This window comes from Rhinoraja longicauda, chromosome 29 (assembly GCF_053455715.1).
Source record: "Rhinoraja longicauda isolate Sanriku21f chromosome 29, sRhiLon1.1, whole genome shotgun sequence".
Classification (NCBI taxonomy): Eukaryota; Metazoa; Chordata; class Chondrichthyes; order Rajiformes; family Arhynchobatidae; genus Rhinoraja; species Rhinoraja longicauda.
Genome location: NC_135981.1, coordinates 21,986,423 through 22,010,988, shown reverse-complemented (window position 1 = coordinate 22,010,988; position 24,566 = coordinate 21,986,423). Strand labels below are relative to the sequence as shown.

At 47.0% G+C, this 24,566-nt stretch overlaps 1 protein-coding gene across 2 annotated transcripts in view; it reads left to right on the top strand.

Moving 5' to 3' along the window:
• The first annotated feature begins 264 nt into the window (after nt 1-264).
• Nucleotides 265-24,566, top strand: part of smarcd2 (SWI/SNF related BAF chromatin remodeling complex subunit D2) — a 50,126-nt gene continuing 25,824 nt past the window's right edge. For both annotated transcript variants that reach the window (XM_078424403.1, XM_078424401.1), the window contains exons 1-5: nt 265-905; nt 13,865-14,052; nt 18,961-19,003; nt 21,013-21,135; nt 22,768-22,887. In XM_078424403.1, coding sequence (XP_078280529.1) covers nt 726-905; nt 13,865-14,052; nt 18,961-19,003; nt 21,013-21,135; nt 22,768-22,887 — 654 coding nt within the window. In that variant the 5' untranslated portion in view covers nt 265-725. The remainder of the gene's footprint in view (nt 906-13,864; nt 14,053-18,960; nt 19,004-21,012; nt 21,136-22,767; nt 22,888-24,566) is intronic.

Below are 24,566 nucleotides of genomic sequence, written 5' to 3'. Positions count from 1 at the left end.
TGATATGTGACTGTGAAATAGATATATTGTTGGGTTTTGCTGGCTTGCAAGGACAGTCTGACAGCTGATGCAACATGATTTAGTGTGGGGGGGGGGGGGGGGGTGTGGAGAGTTAGGGCTGAGGGATCAGCTCAGCGTTGACATCTGCTGACCGGCCTGGTGCTTACTGCTGGCTGGAGACAGAGGGCGCACAGAGCTGAGAGCTCGCCTGGTTAAACCTGCTTTGTGCAAACTGATCCCCACCCATCTGCCCCACAGCAACAGGAGAGAGAGTGTGGGCGGTGGAGGCGGAGCACTTTGCAAACAAGAGAGGCTGGCAGAAAAAAAAACCCCACTCTGATCTTTATCTCTGGGCGTTTTGTTGGGGGCTGAGGAAATGTGTCAGTGCCAGCAGGACTGGGACTTACAGCAGCTCTGCAACAACAGCAGCAACAGCAGCAGCAACAGCAGCAACTTCATGGGCAGTGATGACACTAAACATTGCTACCTTTGTGCCTGTTGCTAAATGCTGATCTGGTTTTATATCTCCACCCTCCCCTCCCTTGTAACACAGGACAGTGGAGCAGCAAAACACACTCTGAGACAGCCCCGGAGGGCTTTGTGTTTGGGGAGTTAGTTATTGGCACCAAATGACAGCTGAAAGCAGAGAGGGACTTGGTAGATCTTGAGTGGGGTTTTGTTTTTTTTTGTTGTTGTTGTTGTTTGTACATGTACTTTGCAAAAAGATGGCGACAAGAGGAGGAGGAGGAGGAGGATACCACATGAACCCGGGCAGCCCGATGAATGTAGCAGCGCTGGGGATGAACCCCATGAATCAGGCGGCAGGACAAGGGGGCAGAGTAGCAATGAATCTGCAACACCAGTCCCCAGCCTTCCGCGCTGTGGGGCCCGGCGGCGCTAACCCCGTGAGTACTGACACCAACTCAACTTCAGCAACTTTCCAACTTCTCTCTCTCTCCCCCTCCTCTCTCTCCCACCTCCCTCTCTCTTTCTCTCCCCCCTCTCTCTCCCCCTTCTCTTTCTCCCCCCTCTCTTTCTCTCCCCCTCTCTTTCTCTCTCCCCCCTCTCTTTCTCTCCCACTCCCTCTCTCCCCCTCTCTTTCTCCCCCCCTCTCTCTCCCCCTTCTCTTTCTCCCCCCTCTCTTTCTCTCCCCCTCTCTTTCTCTCTCCCCCCTCTCTCCCACTCCCACTCCCTCTCTCCCCCCCTCTCTCTCTCTCCCCCCTCTCTCTCTCCCCCCTCTCTTTCTCTCCCACTCACTCTCTCCTTCTCCCCCCTCTCTCTCTCTCCCCTCTTGTTGTTTTCATGTAGTTTTTTGTATTGCATGAATGGATCTAAAGTTTCCCTCCCTCCCTCCCTCCCTCTCTTTCTCCCCCTCTCTCTCTCCTCCCTCCCACCCTCTCTATCCCCCAACCAGGACCACCCCTAACCCCAAACACAGAATGGTCAAAATATGCTATTAATTTATATTTCATTGCTGTAATTTCATAGCCTGTGTTTAATTATTGCCAAGTGATGTTTGCATCAGGCTCCAGCTTGTATTGAACTGCTTACTGTGTTGTTTGGGGAGGGTTCATTTGCTCTGGGCACGTGTCAGACACATAGGAAGAGCCCTTAAACTTGTGTTTGGTTTATTTTGGGGGGCAGTGTTTTGCTGAGGCCGGGGGTGAGAGGGTGGGAGGTGGGTGGGGAGGGTTGTGGACCGACCCCGGGCAAGGTCTGGTTCAGAATCACCAGAGAAGTCAGGAGCTCGGCCTGCAGTTTGCAACGTGCGCTTCTTCCGCCTTTGCTTCACTTCCGCGTTGCTCCTGAAAGGGTTTGTTGATAGGAGCTGCGACCCACAGGACCCCCCCCCCCCCCACACACACACGCACACACACACACACAGACAGACCACCTCCCCCCCACCCCCCCCCCCCCCCCACACACACACACACATAGACCCCCCCCACACACACAGACCCCCCCCCCCACACACACACACACAGACCCCCCCCCACACACACACACAGACCCCCCCCCACACACACACACAGACCCCCCCACACACACACATAGACCCCCCCACACACACACAGACCCCCCACCACACACAGACCCCCCCCACACACACACACACACAGACCCCCTCCCCACACACACATAGACCCCACCCCACCCCCACACACACACACAGAACCCCCCTCCCCCCACACACACAGACAGACCCCCACCCAAACCCACACACACGCACAGACCCCCCCCTCCCCCCACACACACAGACAGACCCCCACCCAAACCCACACACACGCACAGACCCCCCCCACACACACACAACCCCCCACACACACAGACCCACCCACACACACAGACCCACACACACACACAGACCCACACAGACAGACACGCACAGAACCCCCCACACACACAGACCCCCCCCCCCCCCACACACACACACACACCCCGCAACAGCCCCGCTCCCAGCACAGAGCGGCACCATTGTCATGGGATACACGCAAACCCCTCCCCAGGACATGGTGCCTGACTAACCGAGGGGAAGCACATGAGAGCCATCACATGCTTCATATTACAGCGTCTGAGAGCTCAAAGTAGAGCAGGGGAGGGGAGGGGAGGGTTGGGTTGGTGCGGTGCGGTGCATAGCATAGAGGACACAGGGGGCTGTAGATGTTGGAAGTGGGTGACTCAAGTGACCATAGGTTGGAAGTGGGGTGTCACAAGAGACGAGATGTGGGAATTAGGGGATATGGGAAGTGGGGTTGCACAAGAGACTAGATGGGGAGAAAGAGACACCAGAGGCTGTTGATGCGGGAGGAGGGAGACACAAGGCACTACTTTCTGGACAAAGGGAAGCACAAGAGGCTGCAGATGTTGGAAGAGGAGGTTACACAAGAGACAAAAGTGGGAAGAGACAAGAGGCTGTATGTGCTGGAAGTGGGGTTAGAATCACAAGAGGCTGTAGATGCTGAAATGGAGAGGGAGACATGCCAGACTACATTCTGGGAGGGTGAGGCAAGAGACTAGGTGTTGGAAGCAGGAGACACGAGGGACTGGATGCTGGAGGGAGGCAGACTCCAGGGACTGTAGATGCTGGAAGTTGGGGGGGGGGGGAGGGGGGGTGGTGAGGACGGAGAGCCAGAGGGATGGTCAACAATTTTTGGGTTGAGATTCTGCATCAGGACTGAGAGTATCAAGGGGAGATAACCAGGGGGGGAGGGGGGGTTGAGGCAGTGGCTGGCAAGTGATTGAGAGAAGCTAGTGAGGAGGAAGATGATGGGCAGATGGGGTTAGGTATTGGTATCGGTCATGTGTGCAGTGAAAAGCATTGTTTTTTACGCGCTATTTAGGCAAATCATACCGTACATGAGTTTGATCAAGTTACACACAAGGGCACAGGAAGCACCAGAAGAGAAAGGATAATATGGACACAAAATGCTGGAGTAACTCAGCGGGACGGGCAGCATCTCTGGAGAGAAGGAATGGGTGAACTTTCGGGTCTTTGCTTCAGTGTAGAATGGTCTCGACCCGAAACGTCACCCATTCCTTCTCTCCAGAGATGCTGCCCGTCCCGCTGAGTTACTCCAGCATTTTTTGTCTATCTTCGGTTTAAACCAGCACCTGCAATTCCTTCCTACACAGAAAAGGATAATATGTTACAGCTAAAGAGAAAGTGCAGGTAATATAATCGTTACAACAGGACTGTGGAGTTTTCCTGTAGAGGTATTGCAAGCTGATCTGGTCGCCCTGTTACAGGATGATTGTGGAGTCTGTAAAGAGTGCAGAGGAGGTTTTCCAGAATGCAGCCTGGGTTATGGGGCACTAGCTACAGGGAGAGATTGGACAGACTTGGAATGTTTTCTCTGGGCTGCAACATGGTAGATTGGGAGATCAGGATAGATCCTTGGGATATGAGAGCACCTTTGAAGAGTCTGATAACACCGAGGAAGTGGCTGTTCTTGAATCTGGTACATGCTTTCAAGGTTTTGCCTTCTTCTCCCTGACAGGCAAGAGAAGAAGAGAGAATAATTAGGGTGTAAGTCGTCCTAGATTAATTTGATTGCTTTCCCAAGACGAGCGATGACTGTAAATTAAGTGATGATGGTGAGAATGGTTTGCTTGATGGATTGGTCTGTGTCCACAACTCTCCGCAGTTTCTTGGCAGAGTATTGGCTGCATCAAGCTGTGTTGCATCCTGATAGATTCTAGGACAGATACAAATGAGGAAAATAAAATAAAATGCAGCAGATGGAGGAGGGGAGGGTGGAGATAGAGAAAGGAAGATGGGGGGATGGAATCAGTGGGGAGAGGAGATAGAACAGGAAGGTGTAGTGTGTGACTGATGGGCATAGAGTGATACAGTGTGGAAACAGGCCCTTTGGCCCAACTTGCCCACACTGGCCAAATGTCCCAGTTACACTAGTCCCACCAGCCAGCATTTGGACCATATCCTTTCAAACCTGTGCTATCCATGTGCCTGTCCAACCGCTTCTTAAATGATGGGATAGTCCTAGCCTCAACTACCCCCTCTGGCAGCTTGTTCCATACACCCACCACCCTTTGTGTGAAGAAGTTACCCCTCAGATTCCTATTAAATCTTTTCCCCTTCACCTTAAACCAATGTCCTCTGGTCCTCGATTCACCGACTCTGTGCACCTATCTACCCGATCTATTTCTCTTCCTCCTCTGGATGGAACCAGGTGGGTGAGGAGAATGAAATTGTGATAGAGGTGGGGGGAACCAGGGGAAGAGAGGCAGATGCCCAAGGAGTGTGGGAAAGCACCGGAATATTCAATGGTGGTATTGGGTTGTAGATGGCAGGAAATTATATAGGAGCATGATCAGAGGGCACGGAATCAGGGAATAGAGGGAGGCAGTCTGAGCTGGACAAGCTTTTGCCTGTAGATAGACACAAAATGCTGGAGTAACTCGGCGGGACAGGCAACATCTCTGGAGAGAAGGAATTGGTGACGTTTCGGGTCGAGTCCCTTCTTAAGTCTGAAGAAGGGACTCGGCCCGAAATGTCACCCATTCCTTCTCTCCAGAGGTGTCCCGGTGAGTTACTCCAGCATTTTGTGTCTACGATTTAAATCAGCACCTACAGTTCCTTCCTACACAAGCTTTTTACTGCATCGTGTAATAGAACAACGTGCGAAGAATGGTAATGGATACTCTGCATAAACGTCATTGACCCTTGAGAGAGTTTTTGAGACCATGCAGTAGGCCAGCCTGTACATCATGGTGTTTTCCTGTGGTAGTATTGCATGCTGACCTGGTCGCTCCGTTACAGGACAATTGTGGAGTCTTTGGAAAGGGTGCAGAGGAGGTTTACCACAATGTGGCCTGGGTTAGGGTATATTAACCACAGGGAGAGATTGGACAGACTTGGAATGGTTTCTCTAGCACATCGGTGGAATTATATAGGAGCATGATCAGAGGGCACGGAATCAGGGAATAGAGGGAGGCAGTCTGAGCTGCACAAGCTTTTGCCTGTAGATAGCCCTGATGGAAATATGTAAAATTAGGAGAGGCATAGATGGGGTAGACAGTCAGGACCTTGTTTCCCCAGGATGCAAGAATCAAATGCTAGCATGCATAGCCTTAAGGTGAAAGGGGCAAAGCTTAAAATAAATGTGTGGAGCAATTTTTGTTCAGAGTAGATGCCTGGAAGGCGCTGCAGGGGCTGGAGGTAGAGCGGGACATGATAGTGGCATTTAAGAGGCGTTTGGATATGCAGGGAATGGAGGGATATGGATTACGTGCAGGCAGATAAGAGTTGGCCTTGGCATCCTGTTCGACATAGACATTGTGGTTCGAAGCATTCCCATTTTCCAAGTTCTATGTCTCTGAACAACATTATCCGAAGCTTCTGCAACACCTTTACCTGCTGTGTTGATCACTGTACTCTGGATTTTAAAGGCAGAACAGAAAGTCAGAACCTTGTCTGCAACTCTTTCCAACAGTGCTATTGACTGGGTCATGCACTGCACAAGCAAGGACATATTTATAGACATCCCGTGTAGGAAGGAACGGCAGATGCTGGTTTACACCGAAGATAGACACAAAATGCTGGAGTAACTCAGCGGGACAGGCAGCATTTAGAATTTAGAAGGATGAGAGGGGATCTCATTGAAACATATAAGATTATTAAGGGGTTGGACACGTTGGAGGCAGAAAACATGTTCCCAATATTGGGGGAGTCCAGAACCAGGGGCCACAGTTTAAGAATAAGGGGTAGGCCATTTAGAACGGAGAGGAGGAAAAACGTTTTCAGTCAGAGAGTTGTAAATCTGTGGAATTCTCTGCCTCAGAAGGCAGTGGAGGCCAATTCTCTGAATGCATTCAAGAAAGAGCTAGATAGAGCTCTTAAGGATAGCGGAGTCAGGGGGTATGGGAAGAAGGCAGGAACGGGGTACTGATTGAGAATGATCAGCCATGATCACATTGAATGGTGGTGCTGGCTCGAAGGGCCGAATGGCCTACTCCTGCACCTATTGTCTATTGTCTATCGCTGGAGAGAAGGAATGGGTGATGTTTTGGGTCTAGATTCTTTTTTGGAGTCCCATTCCCTGAAGCCCTTAGCTTTACAGATGAGCCTGCACTCCACCACATACCAAACACGGTATACGAGACAAAGCAACCTTACTCCATACATCCAATCGGCAAATGTGATCTATAATTAATGGCAATGAAACAGAAACCCTAACTGGTAAAATTGCCTCACCAAAAACGGTATAGACGGAGGATAATGTTCTCAATTTCAAATGTTCTACAAACATTTACATGCATAGATGACCACCACGAACCAAAGTGAAATAAGCCAGGACATCTGGAACCCAATCTACAAAGCCAGGAACATCTGCAGGAGTTTAAAGCATAGTTTGGAAATCATTAACATTTAGCACTGAAACAAACATGGAAATGGTCAGAGTTGTACACTATCAACACACCTCTATAGTGCAGCTTGGCCCATGGGTGCCGGTGACATTGTGAAGAGTGTTTGTGATTTGTTGAGGTTCTACCACACTTTCTGCCCACCATCTGGATTCTGTTTTCAGGTTCCTGTGGAGCTGTTACCTTGCCCTCAAGGAATGGCAGACCTTCCAATCCACGAGCATCTTGCATTTGCATTGAATTTAGACAATAGACAATAGACAATAGGTGCAGGAGTAGGCCATTGAGCCCTTTGAGCCAGCACCGCCATTCAATGCGATCATGGCTGATCACTCTCAATCAGTACCCCGTTCCTACCTTCTCCCCATACCCCCTCACTCCGCTATCCTTAAGAGCTCTATCCAGCTCTCTCTTGAAAGCATCCAACGAACTGGCCTCCATTGCCTTCTGAGGCAGAGAATTCCACACCTTCACCACTCTCTGACTGAAAAAGTTCTTCCTCATCTCCGTTCTAAATGGCCTACCCCTTATTCTTAAACTGTGGCCCCTTGTTCTGGACTCCCCCAACATTGGGAACATGTTTCCTGCCTCTAATGTGTCCAATCTCCTAATTATCTTGTATGTTTCAATAAGATCCCCCCTCATCCTTCTAAATTCCAGTGTATACAAGCCCAATCGCTCCAGCCTTTCAACATACGGCAGTCCCGCCATTCTGGGAATTAACCTAGTGAACCTACGCTGCACGCCCTCCATAGCAAGAATATCCTTCCTCAAATTTGGAGACCAAAACTGCACACAGTACTCCAGGTGCGGTCTCGATCTTTCGGTCATTCTCATCAAACCAGCATTAACATAGAAAAATGCAGTTTATTTAATCCTTGTGAAGATATTGCACGTTTACAGTACAGACTCCAGTGGGCCACACCTACTGGAGGCCTTGACATCCCTTGCTCACTGCTGATGCTGGTGTCTCTTAGTAGAGAAGCCAAGGATCGCTTCACAGTGGTCGATCATGGTGTATTACATTGCCACCTGATCATGATGGATATTGCAGCTCTTGTTGTCTGGGCTTCGACACACTGTTTGAGGGGGAAGAGCTATCTTTGTAAGGAAATTGACCTTGTAACATTTCTGTTACTATTTTGGGGGCCAGGTTGATGGAGATAACAGAGCAGTTTAGGCACAAAACGTTGGAGTAACTCAGTGGAACAGGCAATGTCTCTGGAGAGAAGGAATGGGTGACGTTTCGGGTCGAGACCCTTTTTCGGTCTGAAGAAGGGCCTCGACCCGAAACGTCACCCATTCCTTCTCTCCAGAGACGCTGCCTGTCCCGCTGAGTTACTCCAGCTTTTTGTGTCTATCCAGAGCTGAGGCAATGAGCTGTACCCATCATGGCATGGCAGGTGATGTCATCTAATGGGTGCTATCGCTTGGATTGGGAACGTACCACGAGGTCTTTTAATCCCTCTGACAGAATAGCGTGTTGGTTATAGCATAACCAGTCTTCAGGCACTTGTTAGTTTAGTTTAGAGATACAGTGCGGAATCAGGCCCTTCGGCCCACCAGGTCCACGCAAGCCAGCCATCCCCACACACTAACACTATCCTATGCACACGAGGGACAATTTACAATTATACCAAGCCAATTAGCCTATAAACCTGTATGTCTTTGGAGTGTGGGAGGAAACGGGAGCTTCCCGGAGAAAATCCACGAAGGTCATGGGGAGAACGTACAAACTCCGTACAGACAGGTCAAATCGAACACGGGTCTCTTGCACTGTAAGGCAGCAACTCTACTGCTGTGCCACCGTGCCGCCCAAGTTAGTGGTGGAGTTGGCCTTCCAGCTCTTTCCATGGCCATCATGTTCTGCCAAACAGTTTGTCTTTTCTATCCCTCACATTAAAGTCGCCACAGTACATCTGTTTGGTGCACAAACAGCCGAGGTCCAACCTTACGGAACTCCAAGAACAGGGATGACCCGATAAAAGAAAGAGAGGTAGCTAATGTCCACTGGAAGGAACAAAGACCACCTCATCCACAATTCTGCCCCATGATTTGACCACACTTTACTCCATCCACAGCAGCCCCTTTGGTTCCACTTTGCTGCCACTCTGACCAGCAAGAGGTCAGAAAGACAATATCTCAACCAAGAAGCAAAACAAAACCTCCAGCGCAGGTGGTATCCATTGCAAAACTTCTAAAACTCAGCAGAGAAGAAGTTCAGTCACAAAACCCTTGTTTCATTGTCTATATCTTGGAAGAGGAGGATGTACCAGAGGACCACAGCATCTGCCCGTGAACATTGATGGGAAAGGTGCCTAATCCTCGTGAGGTATTGGGGATCTCCCTTTTCTCCACTGCAGACAGGTTGTGCAGATCCGTTCACTTGCTTGATAGTTGGAAGAAAGGAGGTGTTCCCGAACCTGATTTTTTTTTTGTTGTAAATTCAGGCGTTTTTACTTTCTGGAATGCGAAGAGGGCATGGGGCAGATGGTGGGAATCTTTGATGATGGGTGCTGCCTTCCTGAGATGCCACCTCATTTAGATGCTCTCAGCGATGGGAAGTGGAGTGCATGTGATGCGTTGGACTGAGTCCCAAGCAAGGCAGCATCATCGCTGCATGCCTCTTCTCCATTTAGTTCGGTTTATTGTCATGTGTCCCGAGATACAGTGAAAAGCTTTTTGTTGCGTGCTATCCAGCCAGCGGAAATGATTACAATCAAGCCGTCCACAGTGTACAGATACAGGATAAAGGGAATGCCGTTTAGTTCAAAATAAAGTCCGCTTAAAGATAGTCCGAGGGTCTCCAATAAGGTAGATGGTAGCTCAGGACCGCTCTCTAGTTGTTGAAAGGATTTCCTCCGGGTGCTCCGGTTTCCACCCACATCCCAAAGACTTGCAGATTTATAGGTTAACTGGCCTCTATATATTGACCCCAGGGTGCCTGGGTACGCGTGAGAAAGTGGGATAACGTGGAACTGGTGTGAATGGGTGATCAATGGCCTGGGCTGTAATGCCGGTTTCCATAATGTATCGTTCAGAAAAGCAGGAATAGGGGAGTGATAGGACAAGTGAATTAGAGGGAGTGGAGATGACAGGAGAGATGAATTAAAGGGCTAAATGATTTAGGATGGAGGTAGATTATAGAGTCAGGGTTTAGAGAACTGAATTATAGGACACGAGAGTTCCTGTGCAGCACTTCTCTCTGTGTATGTGTGCTGTACTAAGATTCTATATGAATATTTTGTCATTAGTCTTATATTATTTGTCTTTTGAAAATCGTGCACTCTACTTAATTCCTCTTTTTAAAAATGAATTCTTTATGGTTTTGAAATTGATACACATTATTCCCACAACTTGTGTTTTTCAAAGCACTGTCTCCTATTATTGACTTAGCTGTTTTACCAGCTGAAATAAGGCTAAGTGGTCCTTTTAATTTCCTGATTTTTTTTTTTCCTACATGCCTTTATTTCGGAAAGGCCAGCAGCTCAGAAGACATGAGTCAGAAAATGAATTACTGAATAGAGATGTTGGGCCTATTATTAGGAACATGTTGAATACATTATAGCGAAATTATGGTGCCATTGAGCAACTTTCATTTAAGGTTTTTTTTTACAGGCACATGGGTATGAATGGAATGGAGAGACATGGATCATATCATATCATATCATATATATACAGCCGGAAACAGGCCTTTTCGGCCCTCCAAGTCCGTGCCGCCCAGTGATCCCCGTACATTAACACTATCCTACACCCACTAGGGACAATTTTTACATTTACCCAGCCAATTAACCTACATACCTGTACGCCTTTGGAGTGTGGGAGGAAACCGAAGATCTCGGAGAAAACCCACGCAAGTCACGGGGAGAACGCAACAAACTCCTTACAGTGCAGCACCCGTAGTCAGGATCGAACCTGAGTCTCCGGCGCTGCATTCGCTGTAAAGCAGCAACTCTACCGCTGCGCTACCGTGCCGCCATGTGAAGGCAGATGAGATCAGTTTATTTTGGCATCATATTTGGCACAGAAATTGTGGGCCGAAGGGCCTGTTCTTTTGCTGTACTGTTCCATGTGAAGTGAGAAGTATGGATCAGGTTGTATATCAGTTGAATTGTAGATACAAAAACACATGAAAAGTCAAGAAGGTTGAGATACTCCATTTGAGTTGTGAGAGTGGTGGAGAGATGCCTTCAGCAGTGCTTCATGCATTATTGAAGGCTCATCGGGCAGCGGCCGTTCGTGTAGCAGTCCTGCAGCTCCAACAATCTGGGTTTGATTCTGCCTGTTGGTGCTCTCTGTGTAGTTTGCGTCTTCCCCCTGTGGCTACGTGGGCTTTCCACAGCCCACAAACCTGGGGCTATTCGGACATCCTTGCCAGCGCCAATACGTGGTGACGCTTGCATACTGCCGAGGTTGTATGCAAAACAAAGCATGTCACTGATCCAGCTGCCCTCGGTACATGTGACAATAAAGAATCATTCATTCAATAGACAATAGGTGCAGGAGTAGGCCATTCGGCCCTTCGAGCCTGCACCGCCATTCACTGTGATCATGGCTGATCATTCACAATCAGTACTTCGTTCCTGCCTTCTCCCCATACCCCCTAACTCCGCTATCATTAAGAGCTCTATCTAACTCTCTCTTGAAAGCATCCAGAGAATTGGCCTCCACTGCCTTCTGAGGCAGAGAATTCCACAGATTTACAACTCTCTGAGTGAAAAAGTTTTTCCTCATCTCCGTTCTAAATGGCCTACCCCTTATTCTTAAACTATGGACCCTGGTTCTGGAACCAGAAACCTGGCTGCTAAGTTAGTTGTGGCAGTGAATTACCCCTGGAGTGGGTCGGTAGTAGGAGAATCAAGAGGAAATGTCTCGATGTTCATGCAAGAGAGAGAACAGTCTGCAGGGACGGAAGGGGAAGATGGGAGCTGGCTTGAACTCAGTGGGTCTAATGGCTTCCTCAGTGGGTCTAATATTTTCCTCAGTGGGTCTAATGGCTTCCTCAGTGGGTCTAATGGCTTAGTCAATGGTCTAATGGCTTCCTCAGTGGGTCTAATGGCTTCCTCAGTGGGTCTAATGGCTTCCTCAGTGGGTCTAATGGCTTCCTCAGTGGATTTAATGGCTTCCTCAGTGGGTCTAATGGCTTCCTCAGTGGGTCTAATGGCTTCCTCAGTGGGTCTAATGGATTCAGTGGGTCTAATGGCTTCCTAGTGGATCTAATGGCTTCCTCAGTGGGTCAAATGGCTTCCTGAGTGGGTCTAATGGCTTCCTCGGTGGGTCTAATGGCTTCCTCAGTGGGTCTAATATTTTCCTCAGTGGGTCTAATGGCTTCCTCAGTGGGTCTAATGGCTTCCTCAGTGGATCTAATGGCTTCCTCAGTGGGTCTAATGGCTTCCTCAGTGGGTCTAATGGCTTCCTCAGTGGATCTAATGGCTTCCTCAGTGGGTCTAATGGCTTCCTCAGTGGGTCTAATGGCTTCTTCAGTGGATCTAATGGCTTCCTCAGTGGGTCTAATGGCCTCCTCAGTGGGTCTAATGGCCTCCTCAGTGGGTCAAATGGCTTCCTCCCATTTTGTGCAAGCATCACCATGGAAAAATCTTGGAAAGTGAGAACAGGATCTTACTGTCTACCTCACAGTGTGTGAACACCCAGCCCAGTGACTCAAAATGTTGGCTGCACGACCGGAACTGGAGATTGTGGTTGGATACCACATTGGAGAAGTACTGGGACTGAGTGAGATTCAGATTAACAGGATCTGTGTGAGATCCTGTATGCGGCACGGTAGCGCAGCGGTAGAGTTGTTGCTTTACAGCGAATGCAGCGCCGGAGACTCAGGTTCGATCCTGACTACGGGTGCCGCACTGTAAGGAGTTTGTACGTTCTCCCCGTGACCTGCGTGGGTTTTCTCCGAGATCTTCGGTTTCCTCCCACACTCCAAAGACGTACAGGTATGTAGGTTAATTGGCTGGGTAAATGTAAAAATTGTCCCTAGTGGGTGTAGGATAGTGTTAATGTACGGGGATCACTGGGCGACACGGACTTGGAGGGCCAAAAAGGCCTGTTTCCGGCTGTATATATATGATATGATGATGATGATCTAGGAGATCCGTCCAATGCTGACGTAAGCATAAAGATGTTCCAGGTCTTCATTTTCAAGGCACAAGAGACCTGGTGTTCAGCATAACTCAATGTCACTAATGTAGACCTGTGATAGTGGATGGCTTTGAACTAAAACCAGGAGAATGTAAAAAAGGACCTTCATAAAATATTCAATGTATACTCTTATTGAAGACTACCCATTCGTACTCTCGGGGATTAGTTAGTTTAGTTTAGTTTATCATTGTCTCCTGTACCGAGGTACAGTGAAAAGCATTTTTGCTGCGTGCTATCCAGCCAGTGAGAAGGCTATGCACGATTACAATCAAACCATCCACCGTGTACAGATACAGGATAATGGGGATCATTTTTTAGTGCAAGATAAAGTGCAGTTAAAATACTTTGAAGGTCTTCAATGAGGTAGATGGTAGGTCAGGACTACTTTCTAGCTGTTGGCACGATGGTTCAGTTGCCTGATAACAACTGGGAAGGAACTGTCCCTGAATCTGGAGGTGTGCGATTCCACACTACTGTACCTCTTGCCCGATGGGAGAGGGAAGAGGAGGCAATGTCCAGGGTGAGACTGGTCGTTGATTATGCTGCTGGCCTTGCCGAGGTAGCGTGAAGTGTAGATGGAGCCAATGGAAGGGAGGTTGGTTTGTGTGATGGTCTGGGCTGTGTCCATTTCTCGGGGTTTTTTTAGTGATGGGATCTGACAGCGGCTCGTAATGATTGATTAACTGCCATAATGGGAAGGCTGTGGGCAGAAAGACATTAAAGCTTTCACTTTTCCCTGGCACATCGATAAGGAGGTACTGGAATGTGTGCATGTTATTTTTGCCAACGCTATACATTTTTTCCTTACTGCTTTTCTTTTCCCCAGCGCCTGGGAATGGTGCCGGGATCGCGGATGGGAATGCAGGGGATGCAGATGGGCATGCCCGCGGGGCCGTCCTTCATGGGGAGCTCGGCCATGAGGCCGGGTATTCCACAGCCGATGATGGACCCGTTTCGCAAGCGCATGCTCACTCAGCAGCTGCCCCCACAGATGATGCAGAGCCGAGCGAGAGGGTAAGACTGCGCCACCACTGGGCGCTTATTCAGTCCCTGCAGAGACGGCAGCCAAGTTTCCTGGTGCCTGGGATGAATCACACATTCCAGGAAAGGCTTGAGCTTCGTTGCCACGTCTCTGCCTAAGCTCCCACTGATCTCCGAATTGGCTGCTGCAATTGGCCTCAGCATCTCCTAGTGAGGGAGGAGGGAGCTGGCAATGGTGAGCGTTCCTGACTGGAGGCCAGCAATCCTTGCAAGATGTACACGTGTGGCATTAAGCCCACCAGTGCTGTGCAGCCTGCTGTGATATATAATGTCAAGACTTGCATTCCCTTATCAAGTATCTAGACATGGTCAACTGGGAGAGCGATCGGAACCATGGAGACTCTGCCCACAGGTAGATGTGTAGGCATCTGATATTTCGCTTGGGCAGTTTACACCCCAGCGGTATGAACAGTGACCTCTAACTTCAGATAGTTCCTCTGTCCCTCTCTTTCCCCTCCCCATCCCAGTTCTCCCACCAGTCTTCCTCTCTCCTACTACATCCTATCTTTGTCCCGTCCGCTCCCCTGACATCAGTCTGAACAAGGGCCTGGACCCGAAACGTCACCCATTCCTTCTCTCCCGAGATGCTGCCTGACCCGCTGAGTTACTCCAGCGTTTTGTGTCTACCTGCCCACGGCTAGGGTCAATGCCTGCACAGGGAAGAGACAACGTTAATAACAATGTGTTCAAGACAAGGAACACCATGTCTCATTTGCCCAAGCTCATCTCAGAGCAGGTTGCACTGATTTCATTTTGTGTGCACGTGTGAGAATTTGCAGGAGGGAAATTTGCCTCAGCTGCCACATTTCCCAAAATATGACCTTGGGCTTAATGACCTATGCCTTGTCATTGGTAATGGAGTTGTGCTGATACAGGTATGGTGGCGCGGCAGTATAGTTACACCCCTTGCAGCGCCTGAGACCCGGGTTCGACGACTACGGGTGCTGTCTGTACGGAGTTTGTACGTTCTCCCCATGACCGCGTGGGTTTTCTCCGGGACCTTCGGTTCCCTCCCACACTCGAAAGACATACAGGTTTGTGGGTTAACTGGCTGAAGTATAATTGTAAGCTGTCCCTAGTGTGTGTAGGATAGTGTAAGTGTGCGGCGATCGCTGGTCGGCGCGGACTCGGTGGGCCGAAGGGCCTGTTTCCGCGCTGTGTCTCTAAAGTAAACTAAAGGTGCAATGCGTGCTAACCGTGTCGTCAGCAGTGAGGATACTTCCTTTATTTGTTAATTAGTGGCCACAGGAAGAAAGAAGAAACAATATTTCTAGAACCATCAGTGGGCCACCCACCATATGTGCACTGGCTTTTTTCCCTTGCTGTTACAAAGCCATACATAGGTGTGGTAGCTCAATAATCTAAAGGACCAGTACTACTGGAACTGATGTCAGCACCATTGTTTCTCTTCGCCCCTCTTTCCTCCCTCCCCTTCCCAATCTTGGGATTCTGCCAATCTCTGCAATGATTACATTGAGCAGCAGCAGCCCTGGCAACAATGCTCCCTGTACCTTTGTACCTGGTGAGCCAACCCTCCAGGTTTGAAGGCGATATCTAGAGGGAGATGGATTCAATGTGGTATTTTAGTGGTACGTAGTGTCCTAAGAAGTAAAGGTTAATATTCCAGTTCTGTTGGAGTAACTAACAATAAACAATCGCCATTGGACTCACCGTCTCGCCAGAGACCCGCGTGCGATCCTGACCTCTGGTGCTGTCCGTGTGGAGTCTGCACGTTCTCCCTGTGACCAAATGGGTTTCCCTCGAGTGTTCCCACATCCCAAAGACATGGGGGTTTAGTTGTCCTCTGTAAAATTGCCCCTAGTGTGTAAGGAGCGAAGGCAAAAGTGGGAGAACAGAGAACTCCAAAGACGTGCAGGTTAGACACAAAATGCTGGAGTAACTCAGCAGGACAGGCAGCATCTCTGGAGAGAAGGAATAGATGACGTTTCGGGTCGAGGAAGGATCTCGACTCAAAACATCACCCATTCCTTCTCTCCAGAGATGCTGCCTGTCCTGCTGAGTTAAACCAGCATTTATATCAATCTTTACTGTAAACCAGCATCTGCAGTTCCTTCCTACATGTTCCTAGGTTAATTGGCTTTGGTAAAAATTGTACATTGTCCCTGTATAGTGTGTAGGATAGTGCTAGTGTACGGGGTTCGCTGGTCGGTGCAGACCCGGTGGGCCGAAGGGCCTGTTTCCAAGCTGTATCTTTAAACTAAACTAAACTTGTGTGAACGGAAGATTGATGGTTAACGTGGGCCGAAAGGCCTGTTTCCATTCTGCATCTGTAAACTAAATTGCCAACATTGTATGTTATAAATCGTAGTGAATAGCAATATTTGTCTCAGTTTTCACGTTTCATGAAATTGAGCCTACATGAACTCTGACCCTCTGCGTTTCAAAACTGCTCCTGATCAATTTTCAACAAAACTCTCCACAACCAAAATTGAAATTGTCATTAAAACTGGTGTATCGGACAACTTTCAGTATTTTTGAGGGACTAAAAGGTGGATGGGGGTTGGGAACAAAATGCACAGGTGGGGCCATATTTAGAGTACTGTGTTCAGTTTTGGGCACCGGGTTATAGGAAAGATGATGTCAAGCTGGGTTTATGAGGATGTTGCCAGAACGTGAGGGCCTGAGCTAAAAGATGAGGTTGGGCAGGCTCGGATTTTGTTCCTTGGAGCGCAGGAGGATGAGGGGTGATCTTATAGAGGTGTATACGATCACGAGGGGAATGGATTCGGGGGAATGCACACAGTCTTTTACCCAGAGTGGTGTGAAAGTCGCCTAGACTTATCTATAAAATAATTCAAAGAACACGAGACTTAGTTAAAACTTTTTACTTTAACACCAAGGTGGGAGAAGACACAGACCTGAGTGTACTGTTGTTCACTCAAGCACCTGCTTCTGTTCTCTCAAAGATTACTGTCAGTATTTATACAGTTGAAAGCAGCACAAAGCACATGCAGTAATTTTCCATGGTTACATGGCATAAAGCAGTCTCAACAGATACATAGTAGAGTTCCCATAATAGAGTTGCTTTAATTGTGTTAGGGAGTCAAACAGGAGTACAGGGGAGTTGCATACCAAAGAAGCCACCATTGTATGATAAGGAGGCAGTGTGATAAGGAGGCAACATTGGATTTGGCTCAGAGCATTGGAACATCACGAACCAGGGACATGGGTTTAAGAAGAAAGGTGAAAGATCTCATAGAAACCTAGGGGGCAACGTTTTCACTGAGAGGTTGGTGGGTGTATGGAATATGCTGCCAGTGGAGGCAGTAGAGCCAGGTACTACAACAACATTTAAAAGACATTCGGACAGGTACATGGACAGGAAAGGTTTTAATGGATTATGGCTAAATAACATATAACATATAACAACTACAGCATGGAAACAGGCCTGTCCGGCCCTACCAGTCCACGCCGACCATTCTCCCTGACCTAGTCTCATCTACCTGCACTCAGACCATAACCCTCTAATCCCCTCTTATCCATATACCTATCCAATTTACTCTTAAATAATAAAATCGAGCCAGCCTCCACCACTTCCACCGGAAGCCCATTCCATACAGCCACCACCCTCTGAGTAAAGAAGTTCCCCCTCATGTTACCCCTAAACCTTTGTCCCTCAATTCTGAAGCTATGTCCCCTTGTTGGAATCTTCCCCACTCTCAAAGGGAAAAGCCTACCCACGTCAACTCTGTCCGTCCCTCTCAAAATTTTAAAAACCTCTATCAAGTCCCCCCTCAACCTTCTACGCTCCAAAGAATAAAGACCCAACCTGTTCAACCTCTCTCTGTAGCCTAAGTGCTGAAACCCAGGCAACATTCTAGTAAATCTCCTCTGTACCCTCTCCATTTTGTCGACATCCTTCCTATAATTTGGCGACCAGAACTGCACACCATACTCCAGATTCGGCCTCACCAATGCCCTGTACAATTTTAACATTACATCCCAACTTCTATACTCGATGCTCTGATTTATAAAGGCAAGCATACCAAACGCCTTCTTCACCACCCTATCCACATGAGATTCCACCTTCAGGGAACAATGCACAGTTATTCCCAGATCCCTCTGTTCCACTGCATTCCTCAATTCCCTACCATTTACCCTGTACGTCCTATTTTGATTTGTCCTACCAAAATGCAGCACCTCACACTTATCAGCATTAAACTCCATCTGCCATCTTTCAGCCCACCCTTCCAAAAGGCCCAAGTCTCTCTGTAGACTTTGAAAATCTACCTCACTATCAACTACTCCACCTATCTTAGTATCATCTGCATATTTACTAATCCAATTTGCCACACCATCATCCAGATCATTAATGTAAATGACAAACAACAGTGGACCCAACACAGATCCTTGGGGTACTCCACTAGACACTGGCCTCCAACCTGACATACAATTGTCAACCGTTACCCTCTGGTATCTCCCATTCAGCCATTGTTGAATCCATCTTGCAACCTCACTATTAATACCCAACGATTTAACCTTCTTAATCAACCTTCCATGTGGAACCTTGTCAAATGCCTTACTGAAGGGGAGAATTGTGTAGACGGGGCATTTGGGTCAGCATGGGCAAGATGGGCCAAATAGCCTACTTCCATGGCGTATGACCGAGTAGAGGAGTTACTTAATAGTTCAAGGAATAAAGAGAGTTTCAAAACTGATCATAATAGTAAGCAAGAACACCAGGTCCCTAAGCTAAATTCATTATTTATGTGCACACAAAAGTTTGTGCTAATAGATTTTCAAAGGCCTCAGTGTTATTTTTAACCTGGATGTGTAGACATGTTCAGTTGATGTTTAAACAGCATGCAGTTAATTTTCAATTCGAATAGCCATCTAACAATGTCCTTTCTTTACCTGCAGTGTGAAGAGACGGAAGATAGCTGACAAAATTCTACCGCAACGGGCAAGTGTTTGATATTGCTGCTTTTTTTTCAGATGTACTTCCTAATTATTGCCTGGAGTATAAAGTGTTTCACGAGAAGAATGTTCTGCATGCCTCAGTTAGCAGCTTAGCAACTGACTTAACTGATCTCACAGCAAGAATATATTCCAGGTGTACAAATGATTTCAATGCCAAATGCTTACCAATAATGCTTCCAGAGCCAGGGATCACAGTTTAAGAAGAAGGGGTTGGCCATTTAGGACTGAGATGAAGAAAAACTTTTTTCACCCAGAGAGTTGTGAATCTGTGGAATTCTCTGTCGCAGAAGGCAGTGGAGGCCAATTCACTGGATGTTTTCAAGAGAGAGTTACATATAGCTCTTAGGGCTAATGGAATCAAGGGATGTGGGGAGAAAGCAGGAACGGGGTACTGATTTTGGATGATCGGCCATGATCATTTTGAATGGTGGTGCTGGCTCGAAGGGCCGAATGGCCTACTCTTGCACCTATTTTCTATGTTTAATCCATTGGGTTCATTAGGCACCCAGCATAATAATGGCCACTGTTTATTACCATGCTAGTTAATGTGCCAGATGTCATTTACCTGGAGATATTTTTTCTACTTTTTTTTGTTTAATTTTAAATTTTGAGAAATTAATTCCATATGTGTTTTATAGTTATGTATGAAAATTGACAAGTTTAAACAAAAAAGTCCCATAATGATTGTGGAACTAACTTCCTAATGAAGATATTTATGTGCCCTGTTACCTCTTTATAAACAGTGTCCTTTCTTGAGTAGCCCCTTTGCTGCAATATATTTTTATTAGCCAAAGAAAATAATCATTCTGTATTCACCCATCCAGAAAGACTTTAGAATATTAATAGCCTTTTAATAAATCCACTCTTCATCTTCATCGGGCAGCACGGTGGCGCAGCGGTAGAGTTGCTGCCTTACAGCGAATGCAGCGCCGGAGACTCAGGTTCGATCCTGACTACGGGCGTTGTCTGTACGGAGTTTGTACGTTCTCCCCGTGATCTGCGTGGGTTTTCTCCGAGATCTTCGGTTTCCTCCCACACTCCAAAGACGTACAGGTTTGTAGGTTAATTGACTGGGTAATATGTAAAAATTGTCCCTGGTGTGTGTAGGATAGTGTTAATGTGTGGGGATCGCTGGGCGGCGCGGACCCGGTGGGCCGAAGGGCCTGTTTCCGCGCTGTATCTCTAAATCTAAAATCTAAAAAAATCTTATCTGTTTGAATCTCCAGTAACACAGGCCTGTTCTCATGATTAGGTTTAAATCCCAAATCTCTGGTGAATCTGCATTGCATGGTGACTTTGATGTCTATTCAACATGGGAGACCATGGTGTAGTCTAACTGTTCATAAATTAATGACTATCTGTGTGTTCGTAATCAGCAATCCAAAATGGGCTTTAAAAAAAAAAATGTGGATACAATCCCTTGATTTTTAGGAAAAATCCCCACATTTTTCTTCAGTGTGAGGCTTGGATGGAATGTAATAAATTCAGCATGAAGTGTTCATAACATATCAAGTGAATGTTGTGGAAAATGATTATGAATTCACGTTTGCATCGTGCTGAAACTAGAAGTGACAGTGTAACCTTGTATGGCCACCGTAAACCAAATGCCTCCTAGACAATAGAACAAAAATAAAGGTTACTGTCGTAGAGTTCCTTTTATTTTCGTTTTTAGACATACAGCACTTTGGCCCACTGAGTCCACACTGACCATCGGTCCCCTGTTCACACCAGTTATCCCACTTTCCCATCCATTCCCTGCACACGCAGGGCAATTTTTACAGAGGCCAATAAATCTACGTACCCGCACATCTTTGGGACGTGGGAGGAAACCGGAGCTCCCGGAGAAGGCCTACACGGTCATGGAGAATGTGCAGACTCAGGATCAGGATCGAAGCCGGATCTCTTGAGCTGTGAAGCAGCAGCTCGACCTGTACCACTGTGACATCCAATTTAAACCCAGAGCTGATGTTTTGTTGCCTTTTTAATTTTCAGATCCGAGAGCTCGTTCCTGAATCCCAAGCATACATGGATCTCTTGGCCTTCGAGCGCAAACTGGACCAAACTATTATGAGGAAGCGGCTGGAGATTCAAGAGTCCATGAAGAAACCCTTAATGGTACGACTCTTGGAAATGTAATTATTGAGTGTTGGGTGCCGGCTTGTATGGTGAGGGTGATTTAGACCACTGTTATTCAGTAATCTCTAAAACATCATTCTCACTTTTAAATATCCATTTCTCTTCGACAATGTGCCTCAGACATCAGTAGTGCCTCAGACATCAGTAGTGCCTCCAAAGACGTACAGGTATGTAGGTTAATTGGCTGGGTAAATGTAAAAATTGTCCCTAGTGGGTGTAGGATAGTGTTAATGTACGGGGATCACTGGGCGGCACGGACTTGGAGGGCCGAAAAGGCCTGTTTCCGGCTGTAGATATATGATATGATATGATATGATATGATATGATATGATATGATATGATATGATAGTGTTCATTGAAACAGGCTGCAAAACAAAAAAACACTATCTTTTTTTAGTTATTTAACATGTTGAAACTTTCCGTTGGATGGAACGTTTTCCAGTAAATACATCCTTGCATTGTGGCAGTCAAGTGTCCCCGGTCAGAGGTGAATGCGAGGGGGTTATAAGTCTGAGACCAGTTTCCTTTCCATTTCACTGCAGAGGTCTGGTTTCATGGTTGCCTTCTGTGCTTTAGGTGGTTAGGGCTGTGGACCTACTGAATGGATTAGGTACAGTGACACTACTTGAATGGAGGATAAAGAGTCATGAGACAATCACAAACTGGTCAAGGCATTGTCCAGGACTCTGACCAAAAACATCCCATTGCCTTGCAACAAATGGACAGTCTTGTCGAACATTGTCAGGGGCATAAGAATTAAATGTTTCATGCAAATTAAAATTCAGGTTGCAAATAACATTCTGATTCTGTTCTGAGTTTGCTAATCGAAAATCGAAGGTATGATTTCTTATAGGATCTGAATGTACAGTGTCATCACTTTTGTTAAAGGAATATATGAAGGACGGCATGTTGGCACAGCGGTAGAGTTGCTGCCTTACAGCGCTTGCAGTGTCAGGGACCCAGGCTTGATCCGGACCATGGGCGCTGTCTATATGGAGTTTGTACGTTCTCCCTGTGACCTGTGTGGGTTTTCTCCGAGATCTTCGGTTTCCTCCCACACTCCAAAGACGTGCATTTGTAGGTTAATTGACTTGGTGTATGTGCAAATTGTCCCTCGTGTGTGTAGGATAGTGTTAATGTGGGCAGGGTGCTGTGGACTCGGTGGGCCGAAGAGCCTGTATCTCTAAACTAAATTAAATAGGTCACTCTACTTTTAAATTGGCCTGCCATTGCCATCTCACCAGAAGACACTGATTTGCTCGGATTGTTTGGGGGTTCTTGAAGATCTTTCAGCTTTTTAGAGTAATTGATCTCTTTTGGTCTTTGCCTTGAAGAGTTAAGCAGTAGGCTGCAAATGGAGAATATTTACGGAAAATGTATGAATCCCTCCGAGACTGTGGATGGATAGGACAGGTTTGGAGGGATATGGGCCAAATGGGGGCAGGTGGGACTAGTGTAGCTGGGACATGTTGGCCGGTGCGGGCAAGTTGGGCCGAAGGGCCAGTTTCCGTGCTGTATCACTCTATGACTTTATGCAGATGTCTGGGCAATGATCCACAGGTGTCCATGTTTGGAGAGCTTGTGAACTTCTCAGTACTTTCTTCATTTCAGCAAAAACGCAAACTGAGGATCTACATCTCAAATACTTTCACCCCAGCCAAGTCGGAGGGTGAAGAGGGAGAGACAGTGGCATCGTGGGAGCTTCGGGTGGAAGGGAAGCTGCTCGATGACGTGAGTTCTATTTGAAGATCCCTGTACCCGGTGCACCGTTATATTCACTAATAGTCTCATCTTCGGCAAAGGCAAATACAATGTTAAGATGGAAAATCAACTTGCTTTCAATAATTACCAGGCGGCAGTACTTTTTTGAATGATTGCCTGAGAAGAGCTAATCAAGAGAACTGTACTCTTTTTTTATATAGGCATTAAGGTTTTTTTTTAAAAAGAGCGTTATTTAGGTAGTACAATGGCGCAGATAGTAGACCTGCTGTCTAGCAGAACCAGAGACCTAGGTTCGACAAAACATCAGCTGCTGTTTGTGGAGTTTTCACGTCCTCCTTAAGACCATGTGGGTTTCCCTCAGGTGCTCCAGTTTCCTCCCCCCATCCTAAAGACGTGCTGGTTTATATGTCAATTGGCCTCTGTAAAATTGACCCTAATATACAGGGAGTGGATGAGAAACAGGGATCACACCAAAGTAATGTTAACGGGTGGTTGGTGTGAACTCAATGGGTCGATAGGGCCTGTTTCCATGCTGTATCTATAAATGTAATTATATCTGGCTGGTTCACTGAAGTTCACGTCTCACAGCCTGAGCTGGGGGAAGCCTTCAGATTTGTTGAGGGAACATGACAGATCATAGACAATTTATGATCAGAGATTGTTGACGTTGAAGGTGAGATGACGATCAAGTTAAATGATGAGCTGGGCCCAGAGGTTGTTAGGCCCATCGTATTGGTGCTATTCACACAATAGAACGATGCAGTTTCCTTCCACCTTCCAGCAAGGGGTCAAAGTTCAGCAGGTCACGGCTCTCAAATACACTTCCAGGTGCTGCTTAAATCTGGATGAGAGGTTGTGCCTCTCTCACCTGGACTGGCAGTGAGTTCCACATCCCATCCACCCTCTGGGTGAAAAGATTATTCCTCATATCTCCTCCAATGCTTCACCCAATTACTTTAAATCTCTGTCCCCTTGATTTTGGTTCCAGAGCAGAGGAAAATTCCCCTCTGTTATCGGGCTTCTCAATGGCCCTTCCATAAGATAGGGTACTGTCTGATTCACTCCTACCCCATTACACACATTGGACCTTATGTACGAAATTGAGGGTCCCACAATGTTGAGAACTATATCCTGCACTCTGCAACTTCCTCTTTGCTATATCTAGTGTACTTGAGTTCGATTTGATTGCATTTATGTTCAGTATACCTGGTCTGTTTGGATAGCATGCAAAACAAAGCTTTTCACTCTACAACTCTTTTATAATTTTTTAATATATATTTGTATATATTTATTTTTAAGTATAAATTCACACACACGTGTGTGTGTGTGTATATAATATGTACTTTTTTCATTTATTATGTTGTCTACAGAGTATTATGTTTGCATATTTTGTTGTGCTGCTGTAAGTAAGAATTTCATTGTTCTGTCTGGGGCATATGACAATAAAAACATTCTTACATAGAAATGTAGAAAATAGGTGCAGGAGGAGGCCATTTGGCCCTTCGAGCCAGCACCACCATTCATTGCGATCATGGCTGATCATCTACAATCAGTAACCTGTGCCTGCCTTCTCCCCATATCCCTTGATTCCACTAGCCCCTAGAGCTCTATCTAACTCTCTATTAAATTCATCCAGTGAATCGGCCTCCACTTCCCTCTGTGGCAGAGAGTTCCACAAATTCACAACT